Source organism: Danio rerio, chromosome 19 (assembly GCF_049306965.1).
Source record: "Danio rerio strain Tuebingen ecotype United States chromosome 19, GRCz12tu, whole genome shotgun sequence".
NCBI lineage: Eukaryota > Metazoa > Chordata > Actinopteri > Cypriniformes > Danionidae > Danio > Danio rerio.
In genome coordinates this window covers 13,354,768-13,369,124 of record NC_133194.1, presented here as the reverse complement: position 1 = coordinate 13,369,124, position 14,357 = coordinate 13,354,768, and the positions used below count along the sequence as shown (strand labels likewise).

The 14,357-nt window shown below is 35.0% G+C and overlaps 1 protein-coding gene across 3 annotated transcripts in view; it reads right to left on the bottom strand.

Moving 5' to 3' along the window:
* Nucleotides 1-14,357, bottom strand: part of grhl2b (grainyhead-like transcription factor 2b) — a 57,636-nt gene that overhangs the window by 28,153 nt on the left and 15,126 nt on the right. For all 3 annotated transcript variants that reach the window (XR_012394448.1, XM_005159580.6, NM_001083072.1), the window contains one exon: nucleotides 2,744-2,838. Coding sequence is in view for 2 of the 3 variants with exons in the window: in XM_005159580.6 (XP_005159637.1) it covers nucleotides 2,744-2,838 (95 nt within the window). In the remaining variant the exon portion in view is untranslated. The remainder of the gene's footprint in view (nucleotides 1-2,743; nucleotides 2,839-14,357) is intronic.

Sequence of the window (14,357 nt, the reverse complement as noted above, 5' to 3'; positions counted from 1 at the left end):
GACATATTAGAATGATTTTATCATAATTTATTTAGGGCTGGACAATATATCGATTCAGCAGTGATATTGCAATGTGCACATCCACAATAGTCACATCGCAAAATCTGTCCAGTCAGGATTAGTAGACCATCAGGCACCACAGGTCAGACACTGGGTTTTGTGAGGTTCTTGCACAGTTTATCTATAGTAGAGTGAAAGCGTATTATTTACATGTGTCTAAATGCCTGTTTGAGAATTTTTAAGTAATTTAAAAAGTTTGTAGCTTTAACGAATATTAATGTAACATTTGTGGATTGACGATGATGAACACCGTAATAGCAGATCCAAATGCAGCATTTATTCAGCAGGATTGTCATAGAGGCAGAGATCATAGCAGGTTGCAAACAGTACAATAAAGGTTATACAAAATCGTAGTCAAGCAGGCTAAGGATCAATACACGGAAGAACAAAGGCGAGGCTCGGAACACGGAAGACTAGACAGGAAAATACTCAGACATGAAAACATTACAATATAGCAAGGCTAAGTCCCGAGGTGTTTGTGCGTGAAGCTTAAATAGTGTGTGTAATCAGTCCTTGACAATCCTCCAGTGGCGTGTGTGCAATCATTCAGGATTAGGAACATGTGTGCATGAGCGGAGTGCATGTATGGAGTTGTAGTCCATGAAATTGCGAATCTGTAGTCCATTAGCGCTTGTGAGTGTTTTCCAGCAATCTAAAGCACTTTAGATCGCTGGAAAACACTCACAAGCGCTAATGGACTACAGATTCGCAATTTCATGGACTACAACTCCGTGACAATTAATTTAATTGTATTGTTAAAATGATGAAGACTAAAGTGTTATTTCACATTTGATTATTCAATTTCTTTACCCGAATACCATTATACTTTCAAGAAAACCTTCAAGCATTGTTTATTTCATTTGTATCTTTGCACTACTGTATTTTCTATGCTTGTTATATATTATTTTATGCAGATACTCTCACCATTAAAATCATCCCAATCAAAATTGGTTTCTTTTCCAAATAGAGCTATTCATGTAACATGGTGGAATTGTATTTATATTGCAATATACAAATGAAGTCAGAATTATTAGCGAACCTTTGAATTTTCTTTTCTTTTTTAAATATTTCCCAAATGATGTTTAACAGAGCAAGTAAATTTACACAGTATGTCTTATAATATTTTTTCTTCTGGACAAAGTCTTATTTGTTTTATTACGGCTAGAATAAAAGCAGTTTTTAATTTTTTAAAACTCATTTTAAGGTCAATATTATTAGCCCCTTCAAGTTATATTTTTTTCCGATAGTCTACAGAACAAACCATCATTATACAATAACTTGCCTAATTTCCCTATCCTGCCTAGTTAACCTAATTATCCCAGTTAAGCCTTTAAATGTCACTTCAAGCTGAATAGAAGTGTCTTGAAAAATATCTAGTCAAATATTATGTACTGTCATCATGGCAAAGATAAAAAAAAAATCAGTTATTAGAAATGAGTTATTAAAACTATTACGTTTAGAAATGTGTTGAAAAAAATCTTCTCTCCGTAAAACAGAAATTGGGTAAAAAATAAAAAACTAAATATTGTATCGATGGTTTTTCCAATAACATTCTGCCCAAAATTCCTTTGTACCAAAATTTCATTTAAAATATTCTATCAAAAATGTATCATCTTATTGAGCATAAGAGACTTTTTCCACACAAAATGATCCTGCCAACCCCAACATTCGTAATGTTTTATAGGCAAAAAAGTCAAAAGGGTTTGCTCCATGGTTGAACTACTTGTAAAAGAGACCGAGTCTTTCCACACTCCAACGAGGACATAATTTCCACCTCACAGATCAATGGAGTTTATGGCTTCCTCTATTCCAGTCTGCCGTGATGAGAACTTTGAAGGGACTTGTAATAAAAGTTGAGAGTATGTTAGGTCAGAGTATGAGATGCTTATCAGATCAAACTGAGAGCGTTTTACACCCCACTGCATGCTTTTACACGGACTCTGCCTCAAAAAAAAAAAAAAAAAAAGAATCCATTTAAATATCCAACCAAGGGCGGCTGCAGTATATTCCACATTAATAGGTTTTACCAGTGTGAGTTGGCCCGATAAAAAGCAAATGTTTGCATAGAGTTTTAGTTGACTATGCTTCAGAGGCGAGTGTTTGAACTGAGCTTGTATTGCAACAGAAGAGCCACAATAGGAGGGCAGGACTCTACCTGTGAGGCTGGGAGGATCTGGACACCGTTTGTATGCATTTGGCCATGTACACAAACCTGAACCCATTGCTGCTCTGAGTAGCGTACAGCTGAAACCCGAGACTCATTTCAGGGGAAAACAGAGGTTTAAATTAATACGCAGGACTGGGGGGGAGATGCACCAGGGTGAAGATGCTATACAGGACTTTTGAGGAGTGTTCAACAATAGGAGAGAGACAATTGCGTGTAAAATACACATATCAGATGTCGCAACACTCCACCCTGTGTGTCACATACAATGGTGGTTGTGCGTTTGAATAAGAGTTTGTGGAAAAAAATAAATGCGCTAATGTAGTGGGACTGAAAACTGAACCTTTGGTTGAGTTAAACAACTACACCTGCCTTTTCATCATCCATGACAACCATAAATGCCACCAGGATGTCCATAAACCCAAAACACACATACAGTGGAGAAGGCGTTTATTGTAAATTTGCCATTCCACCGCCGAACCTTCAGTGAATACACAGTATTGGTGCTGGGTGGCTTACCTTGGCCTCCTCGTTCAGGTCCCAGGTGAAAGACACAGCGTTGTATGCAATTTCTTCAATATTTCCAATTGTGTTGAAGCTCTCCTTGTAGTCAGCTGTTGGAGAAACAGGAAAAGTCAGTTCTAATCCTGGCTGGAGATACACACATACAACCCGGATATGTTGTGTTTTGGATACCAGGTTTACTAGGTTACAGCGTTGCACTTGACAGCTAATAAAAGCCCCCTATACTCTCCACCTACTGACCAAATTCTTTAACATGACAGATTGTTAATAAAACATGTTATTCAGTGGGAATTTGAATTATGAAATCTAAAATTGTATGAAAAAAATTTTAAAAGCACAAAATTCTCTTGCCAGTTCTGATTCTAGCACAAGCCCACAGTATTCAGTGTGGCTCCAGATTAGAAACGAAAGTTGTTTGCCATTGTCTCCTTTTATGTTCCTACCGTATGTAAATCATGCATGGTTATTTCGCAATAGATCAAAATATCAGAATGCTGTTGCAAAAAGGTTTGTTTGAGTTTTAACAAGGTAAGTTTGACTCTTGGGTTTTCAAGCTTAAGAAGAATCACAATGATACAGATCAGAAGTGCGTTTCCTAAACAACAAGGTAACTTGCGACTGAACTACCATAATACGCTGCAGTGTTTGGAAAAAGAACGTTGTAGTGATGAGTGTTTCCCAAAACCGTAATTTCTCAGAGTCGCAGATCTATCGTTTGATGCACGTTAGTGGTGCTATAAAACGTTCACAATGACGCTCTAAACAGGGTGGAGTAACAAGTTCTGTAGATAAAAAAACCTTTTTTGTGCAAATTATATTGTTTTTCATGCACACACATAAAAAATACAATATTAGGCTAGTTTTGGTAAAAACATGCACTCATTTTCCATATTAATTTAAATATACTGTTGAAGTCAGAATTATTAGCCCCCCTTTGATTTTTTTTTCTTTTTTAGATAGTTCCCAAATTATGTTTAACAGAGCAAGTAAATTTACACAGAATGTCTGATAATATTTTTTCTTCTGGAGAAAGTCTTATTTGTTTTATTTTGGCTAGAATAAAAGCAGTTTTAAAATTTTTATAAATCATTTCAAGGACAAAATTATTAGCCCCTTTAAGCTATAATTCTATTTCATAGTATACAGAACAAGCCATTGTTATACAATAACTTACCTAATTACCCTAACCTGCCTAGTTAACCTAATTAACCTAGTTAAGCCTTTAAATGTCACTTTAAGCTGTATTAAAGTGTCTTGAAAAATATTTAGTCAAATATTATTTACTGTCATCATGGCAAAGATAAAATAAATCAGTTATTAGAAATGAGCTATTAAAACTATTGTGTTTAGAAATGTGTTGAAAAAATCGTCTCTACGTTAAACAGAAATTGGGGAAAAAAATAAACAGGGGGGCTAATAATTCAGCGGGGCTAATAATTCTGACTTCAACTGTATGTAAATGGCACATATGGCCTATACATGTTTTCTTCACAAATATTATTGAGAATATTCCAGATTCTATTCTAAAACATGAAACCATTTACAGAAAGCCAACACACATTTTAATCTCATATATAATTCATATAAATTATTAATGGTTATAATTTAAAGTAGGCTATTTATTAAGAAATGAAAAAATCCTACTTAATAATAACAAATATTAGTAGTAGTAGTAGTAGTAGTATTTGTTGTTATTATTATTAATTCATTATTACTAATATTATGTAGGATTTTTTATTATTATTTCATTTTGTAGCTTTTTGAAAAGTCTAATTTTACAACTTCCTATTCTAACCAATAGGCCCATGTCATATACAGTAAGCTACAGATTTCAGGTTATACGTTTCCTTGTAAATAGGCTATTATAAATTAAAAGCATTAGCGTTTGCGTAACGTAAAATTTGCGAGACATAACGTTCCACTTTTAAAACATGGGTCACCTACAGCTTTCGTCATGAGCAACGTCTGTGTTCAAAATGGCATAAATTTTTCCGAAATGCACTGCAAAGGGAACGCAGTTGTCAATATGAAGATCGCTAAAGCTGAACTGTAAATATACTTTAAAAGCGAATTACATGTAAGAGAGATGGCTTTAACACTTTTTAAAATCATTTCAAGTTTAAATGTTGGAACTTTCAAACGGATAGGGAGGATAACTGTCTAGAAAATAGTCATGAAATATGCTTCTAACTACAGCTTGAGAGGTTTAGTTGCAAGCATACAAATTTGCAATGCGGTTTGCGAATGTTCATTGAAACAATGGATTTGGGAAACGCCAAATCAACAAACTATGTTTGTAACGACAAAACTTTTGACCTTAGTTGGGAAATGATGGTTTTCAGAATTGCACCCCAGAATTTTTTTGCTGGTTTGAGATCCAAAAACTAACCTAGATGAATCAGCTGTGATAAAAGTAACATACATACCACTCCCAGTTCCCCCCAATTTTTTTTTTGCTACAGATTAGAGCCATTTACACTAAAAGCAATGATGTGTAAAAATTGTCTTTTATTTATGTAATAATTATTTATTTTCTAATACAGTTGAAGTCAAAATTATTAGCCCCCCTGAACTATTAGCGCCCCTGTATATTGTTTTTCCCAATTTCAGTTTAATGGAGGGAAGATTGTTTCAGCACATTTCTAAGCATAATAGTTTTAAAAACCTATTTCTAATACCTGATTTATTTTATCTTTGCCATGATGACAGTAAATAATATTTTACTTGATATTTTTTAAGACACTTCTATACAGCTTAAAGTGACATTTAAAGGCTTAACTATGTTAATAAGGTGAACTAGGCAAGTTAGGGTAATTAGGCAAGTTGTTCTATAACGATGGTTTGTTCTGTAGACTATTGAAAAAAAATAGCTTAAAGGGGCTAATAATTTTGTCCCAAAAATAGTTTTTAAAAAATTCAAAACTGCATTTTATTCTAGCCGAAATAAAACAAATAAGACTTTTCCTAGAAGAAAAAATATTATCAGACATACTGTGAAAATTTCCTTGCTCTGTCAAACATCATTTGGGAAATATTTAAAAAAGAAAAAAAATCAAAAGGGGCTAATAATTCTGACTACAACTGTATATATTTATATTAGGTCAGTTATAATTATTTATATTATATTAAATATTACATATTACAATTGTTCTGATCTGTCAATTAATGACAGTAACGCTTTTCATTAAAATGTACTTTTAAATATTTACATCGTTTAAACTGTTTGTGAACATTTACACCTTTTGAGCTGTTTGTGAACCTACATTTTTAAAATAAGTTGACAAAGGTGTCCTATAACAATGTTTTCTTTAAGTTGCCCTCTTAAACTTTTGCTGCATCAGCAGTGCTTATTTCTGCCTGGTATATGCATTTAAATTCATTATGTTTCTGATAAAGTTTTAATTCTCTTAATCAACAGAAAGGTGAATCACTGACTCTCTCACTAGAAATTAATCAAACTGACCAATCAAAATCTCATGTGTTTTGTTCCAACATGTGGTCTACAGTTAATCACAAGCTCTGAGTTAAACCACACGTTAACATGGAATGTTTTTATAAAGTACTGTAAAACCACGTATCCTGATCTTAACTAGGTTGGATTTGTCTGGTTTTGTCAACCCAAAACTTACTCTGCAACCCAGAGTTTGTTTGCACAAGGCATCAGAAAGACCATGCATGCACCTATTAAACCCTCCTCTCAGAAATGAGTAAAAGTGAACACAAGAGACTAAAAGCAAAGTGTAAACTGGAATGTGTCTACTTGTGATTCAATCAACAAAAAATGTATCTTAATATGAGGTGTAAACAGGGTCCGAGTGTATAATCTGGGTACACCAATGCTCTGATAAATGTTGGACAATGGCAACATTCAAACAATGGCACAGCAAGCATTTGATAAGCTAAGTGTATATAAAACAGCACCTGTCCACATTAGATAATTCTTATCTGTTTATGCAAACAAACATTTGCTTTTTTAGTAGCCGCTTGATAGGCTATTTATGACCACTCACGCTTTAAACACGTCTGTGATTTAGTCTACACGTCATTACTTTATAGATTTGGCTGGAGTCAGCCTGTCTATGCTAGCTTAGCTACAGAAGTTAACTTTACATTCTTGACTGGTACTCCTTAAACCGATAGTTCACCCAAAAATAAAAATGTATTATAAATGTATGAATTTATCTATTCACTCTAAAGGGCCTACAAACTTTTATGGGTTAACTTAATTCTGTCACTGTATGCACTTAAAATACACACTACCAGTCAAAAGTTTGGAGTCAGTAGGATTTTTTTTATGTTTTATAATAAACTTCTCCTGCTCACGAAGGCTGTATTTATTTAATCAAAAATACAGTACAACTTGTAAAATTTTGAAATGTTATATTGCACTATTAAATTACTGTTCAAAAGAAGTTTATCATTTATTTAACAAATTAATCCACTGATATTAAAGATGAATTTTCAGCTTTATTACTCCAGTCTTCTGAATCACATGATCTTTTCCGAAATGCAACCACATATACAATAAGAAAGCAGTTATTTAAATTTTTATAATAATTTTAAGAGATCTACATTTTTTTATAATTAATAATTGCCACATAGAAGAACATAATATTTTTCTTAAAAAAACATTTAAAAAAATAAGCCCAAACTTTTGACCGGTAGTGTATATTTTTAAGAAAGCTGAAAACCTGTAATCTTTTATCTTCATAGCAAACAATAAATAAACACTCTGAGAGTAAATAGCTAAAGGTTTCCAGCTTTCTTCAAAATATGTTTTGTGTACAGCAACAGAAAGAAGCTCAAACCGGTTAATAAGTAAAGGGGTGAATTATCTCTTTAAATACTTCTTTCATTTTCCATGAAAAACAAATAATAGCACTAATTTGCACTAAAAACTTAAGCATTGTTTAATAATGTACACGTACTCGTCGTAGAAAAGTTGTTGTATGCACAGTATGGACTTTCTTATTTACTTTTACATTTAGTAATTTGGCAAACGCTTGTGTCAAAAGCGACTTATAATTAAGGAGGCATTCAGCAATTCAACAAAAAATTTTTAGAAATTGAAATATCTACCCAAAGACAGATTGACGTGCTCAAAATCTGGTAAAAAATAAATAAATAAATAAATAACCCTAAGTGTAAGTGGTCATAATAGTGCTGATTTCCTTTGCTAATTAGAAATCCTTACTTAAGTTACGAGGATCTTTGTAATTTAATAAGCTTTCATTACTGGGGCGTTCATCTTCATGTTAGGCAAACCTAACACCTGTCTTACTTGGGGACAACTTAAGGATTAGGGCAAAACCCTTCCCAATGGATCACCTTTGCAAAGTTTTCCATGCACACCCGTTTATGTCTGGAAGTGAGTTTCCCCCCATTAAATAGCCCCATTCAAATCTCAGCTCTGGTAACATGGCCCCAAGCCTGAGGAACAATCCCGCCTCAACTGCTATTCAAATCCCAACTGTGCAGGTGTCAGGTTTCAGTCACTGTCTCCCCTACTTGGCTTCAGCATACTGCTGTATACCATCTACCAATCCACCACTTTCCCTCTTGTAACGTAAAGTTCACCGTGTCTCCCCCAAAATTTCTTTCACTTAGCCCCATCTAAGACTGCTAGGTTTAAAAAACACCCTGCTTTTTTGGAAAAGGGTTTATTTCGTAACTCCCCTAGAGTTACATGGTTGAGTTTTACAATTTTTGAATTTATTCAGCCGATCTCCAAGTCTGGGGCGAGCACTTTTAGCCTAGCTTGGCATAAAACACTTTAAAAAAAAATTCATTGTCTGTTGGTTTTAGGACATGATTTAACTACAGTATAGTCGTTTTACATAGAAAAACTACTAAATGTCTTTTTTGAAATTTTGGGGGGGACACCCCTTTAGGCTTCCTTAAAGTGGTACACAGAGTAATTCTTGAATAATTGAAGTAAAAAAATGAACATACTTTTAACCCTTTGACACGTTTGATAACACCGATGTGATCAGTAAATCGATTTTAATAGGCTAAACCTTTTATTTTATTTTTAATTTCTCATGTTTGTTATGTATTCTATCATTTGATCTATGGTTTAATGACTTGCTTTTCTGACACAGAGGCTATAACAAGCAGTAAGCAGATCTAATTTCTAATTTAGATATGTAAATCCAATTGATGTATTTAAAATACAAGTTAATAGGGATGTAACGGTATCAGAATTTCACGGTACGGTAATACCTCGGTATAAATGTCACGGTACGGTATTTATTGAATCATTTACAGGAAAAAAAAAACTTTTGAAAATACTCCAAAAAAGTGCCAAAAGTGTCAATGACATACAAATTAGCCATCTATCTGTTAGCTTTGAAACAGGAACTTCAATTTTAATAACAAAAAATTATTAAACCATGTAAAAAAAATAAAGTTTCAATTTAGTATTGTTAAAAACTCATCACATTTAACATTTAATCACTCACTTAGATAGAGATGGGTTTAAAGGAAAATTATCATATAACTATAATCTGGTAAAAGCTGGTATCTCTGGGTATTTACAATGTCCCCTGCAACAGAAAAAAACCCTCTCATTTGGGACTGAGGTTTCTGGGACAAGAGAGATATGACTTGGCCCATGTTGACAGCAGTGGGGTAACGTTGTGCATTGTCTTTCCCCCACTTGAGAGGACAAACCATGAGTGAGATAGAGATCTCTTTGCGGTACAAGTCAATGTCTGCATCAATCTGAACAGTGTGCTGTGTTTCTGCAGTCCCCATGATTGTTATTAGTCGTATTCCCCAACTTGCAGGCATGTGCACACATAGGGCTCAACCTGTGCAGTGTACATGCCCTTTTTAGTCTTGGATAGAAAATGCCCTTCCAAAACGATCAAAAGTGCCCCCGCGACGCGACACAACCTCCGTCCAGTCCAGCCCTTCAGTAGGCGCGCGATAACACCTCTCTTGAGTATGCGCGCTCAACCCCCCCTCGGCGCTTTACAATACGCGCGCCACAACACAGCTGATCAGAACGCGCGCGACAGCACCGCTATTCAGCACGCGCGCGACGACAACACCCGCTTTAGGTTCGATCATTTCCATCTTTTTTTCATCTCCGCTACTAGCAGCACACTCCATTTCCGCATTACTGGATCTGTAGCGACAACAGACCGCAAAGGATTATGGCCACGCCGGGGCTGATGGGAAATGAAGTTTCAGCTACCTCCCGTTCGCTTCATTCGCCTGAGCAAATTTTCTCAGAAGACCTATAGTTTTACCGAGTCATGCGACTTCGGTAATATCGAAAAAATTTAATATTGCGGTATGACGGTATTTACAATACCGTTACATCCCTACAAGTTAATGTTTAGATTTCAACGATATACAAAAACATAAAACATGTATTTCAAATTTATGAATATGATGACATATAGCCTATATTTATGAGTTCTAAGGAACATTTCCTCGATGAATAGCCTACTATATGTCAATACTTTACATTTAAGTACAGCAATTTCCTTTTTACTTTTTAGAACAATCTCATTTTTAATTTACTTGTTAAAAGCACATTTTATTTCAAACATTATTATTATTTAATTTTTTTTACCTGTAAACACATTACAGTGTTAATGATCAAACTATTTATAATGTTTAAATGTTTAAATAATGTTTTTTAACTGTGTAGTGCTGTAGCTGCTTAATTAGGCATGATACGCTGCTGTATTTTAATACTGGTTATTATTATGGTGGAACTTTTAGACCATTTTTCATTTAGACAATTTTTTTCTGAGATGGTACTTGGTGAAAAAAGTTTGAGAACCACTGGTCTAATCCAATTCAATGTTTTATGCTAAGCTAAGATAAAAGTGTTCCTGCTAGACCTGGAGTTCGGCTGAATGGTTTAAAAATGGTTTCATCTCTGGGGTACTTGTAAAATAAGCATTTTCCAAAAGAGTGGAGTCTTCCTTTAAAACAAACATGGCTGCCATCACGACTGAAGTATTCCCTCAGGGTGCTCCCGGGCTTTGAAAGTCTTGGGGCCAAAGCTTGACAAAGGACATTGCAGAGCGTCTGATTACTGGAGATGAGGAGAAGACAAGAAGCAACAGGCTCAAGATGACTGTTCTCTTAAGGTGTGACAAGACGGAGAATAAGATGAGAATTGTTTGTATTCATAGCTGCCCCACGCCAGGTCATGGTCATGAGATCAAATCTGAGCTGGGATCTTCAAACATTATCGCACCCTTTTTTAACCCCAGGTTAAATCAGTTGAAATATCTTAAAGTTTGCAGCTGCGGATTAAAAAAGCCTGATAAATGACTATTAAATAATTAATAACTAATTAACTCTATAGTTTAAGATTGAAGGCAATCTGTCCAAATGTCAAAAGAGTAAAGAAATACACTCACCGGCTACTTTATTAGGTGCTCGTTAATACAAGTTTGTAATCAGCCGATCACAAGGCAGCTACTCAATGCATTTAGGCATGAAGACAAGGTCAAGACAATCTGCTGCAGTTCCAACCGAGCATCGTGAAAGCATGGATTCAGCCTGTCTTGTATCTAGTTCAAGCTGGTGGTTGTGGTAGTGTAATGGTGTGGGAAATTTTCTTGGCACACTTTGGGCCCATTAGTACCAATTGAGCATCAAGTCAACTCAGCCTACCTGAGTATTGTTGCTGACCATGTCCGTCTCTTTATGACCACAGTGTAACTATTTTCTGATGGCTACTTCTAGCAGGATAACGTGCCATATCATAAAGTGTGAATCATCTCAGACTGCTTGAACATGACAATGACCTCACTGTACTTAAATGGCCTCCACAGTCACCAGATCTTAATCCAATGGAGCACCTTAGGAATGTGGTGGAATGGGAGATTTTGTATATATATGAATATGATGACATATAGCCTATATTTATGAGTTCCAAGGAACATTTCCTCGATGAATAGCCTACTATATGTCAATACTTTACATTTAAGTACAGCAGTTTTCTTTTTACTTTTTAGAACAATCTCATTTTTAATTTACTAAAATGACTACTTAAACATGACAATGACCTCCCTGTACTTAAATGGCCTCCACAGTCACCAGACCTTAATCCAATGGAGCACCTTAGGGATGTGGTGGAATGGGAGATTCACATCATGGATGTGCAGCTGACTAATCTGCAGCAACTGTGTGATGCTCTCACGTCAATATTGACCAAAATCTCAGGAATATTTCCAGTACCTTGCTGAATCTATGCCACAAAGAATTAAGGCAGTTCTGAAGGTAAAAGGGGGTCCAACTTGTTACTAGTAAGGTGTACCTAAAAAAGTGGCCGGTGAGTGTATGTATGTGTCTGTTAAAAATCTCAATGCAGACTTTGTTGCCCAAGTTGTGTATAGCCATTTATTAAACAAACCATCTAAAATCAAGCAAAGGGAAACCAAGAGGAACCAATCTCCCAAGAGCCCTGAGGGCTTCTGGGTTGTAAAGCACTGTCAATCTTCAAACTACTGATGGATGCAGAACCAACAACTCCGAAGCCAAGAATTACATTGGTCATAGAGCCATTTCAGACCAAAGAGTGTTGAGTAGTAATGTAGTTAATGATTTTTGGGAAAATTTGATACATAATCTACACAAACACAAGCGCATAAATGCTTCCAGCTATGCAAACTCAATCTTACACATCACTGCATTCAGAAATGTGTACTTTCTCTGCACAATTGTTCGAAGGTGATTTTATTCACATTTTGTCAGTAAAGCCAGATGTGTAATCAGTATTAAATCACCAGCATCTGCACTTAGATATACACACTTGCATATAAAGCTCTACGTGGTACCGTTCCTTCCTATATCTGTAAAAAAGTCTCTCAGTATACACCTTATTGCTCCCTGCGGTCTCCCGATACTCTCACTCTTCAACAACCACCCTGTAGACTAAAATCAATGGGGGAGAGAGCTTTCTCTGTTGCTGCAGCTAGGTTATGGAATGCTCTCCCTTACCCTGTAAGAAATGCTTCCACACCAGCTAGTTTTAAGAAGATGTATATACATATATATATATATATATATATATATATATATATATATATATATATATATATATATATATATATATATATATACAGGGCTTGACATTGACATTTTTGATCACTAGCCACTGTGGCTAGTAGATTTCCAACATTACTAGCCACTCGCCATTTTCACAAGCCACACTTTTCTTGTTGGAAAAATATATTTTTGCTTAAATTTGACTTTGACATGCTAAATGGCTTGATTTAGATATTGTGTTATGTATTGTGTCTCATGCATTTAACATCTTGTGTGTGTTGTGTATTAGCTTGCTCAGTGTGCATGAGCAAATGGGTTGTGTCACAATGCAATGCGGTTTTTTTTCCCCGACTTTTCAGGGCTCAAAATTAAGGATTTACCAAATTTATCTCTGAGCGCACCAAATTAGTATTTTTTGCCACAATTTTTATGTGTAATAATGTATAAAAACAAGGAAAATATAGCTTTATAGGTGCACTTTTTAATTTAACAAAACTTTTCTCTAAAAAAAAACATTAAATTTAAAAAAAAATAATTATTGTCAAGTATCTGAAAGATGCACAGTAATCTGTCCTGGCTAAAAGTCCCAGATCAGCAGTTAACTACACATAAACGGGGGCAGTTAACTACACATAATCTCCCATTAAAGCAATGTTATTGTAAAAAAAAAAAAGAAAAGATAATTAAACCATATTAACAAAAATAACTGTAAGCAAAAGAAAGCAGGTGAAACATTCCATGCACACGGTTAATGTTAGGCCTGTTAACAATCTCATCTAAGAATAATTAAAATGAAAGCAGTGACCGCTGCTGCTTACAAAGGAATATGTGTATTTTTTTAATAATGAGCTCTTGAAAGCAGCAGGACTGTGGGTGCACGACCATCGCTCGCTCTTTGGCCTGTCTATTTCAAAGGGAACCAATCGCACACGTTGCGCTTCCTCTTGACACAGTTATAAACGGGAGCTTTTTAACAGTCGCGCGCATCACATCAGCTGTTAGCGCGAGTGATCATGCTCTCATTCTGTATTCACCATTCTTTTGCTCGTGCGAACATGGTTATTTTTGTCAGTCGTGCTGCTTCTCGATTCTAATATCACATTTGCACGAATATTGTATATATGTTTATATATATATATATATATATTTTTTTTTTTTTTACTTTTTATATATATAATGTTTTTAACTTTTTTTAATGTATACTTGTATTTTATTGCATGTTTGATTTCTCTGTTGATGTAGCGCATTATAAATAAAATGTATTGTTATAAAGTGTATTATTAGATGGACCGGCGTTCACTACACAGAGTTATAGTTCACTGACAACCTACACAAAACATTGCAGATACACAATGTTCAAATCACATCTAAACATCAAGATACACACACACACACACAGACAAAAAAAAAATAATGGACAACAACAGGAATATTTGCAACTGCTATTTTTACACTGCTCTGTACAACATTTTCTACCTCAATGACAAATGTTTACATGTACAGTATTTATATCTGCTCTAATATTTGCACAACATCCGTAATGTACTGGTTGGCGGAACTGTTTCTTGTCCTGCCGTGTCTGTCCTGT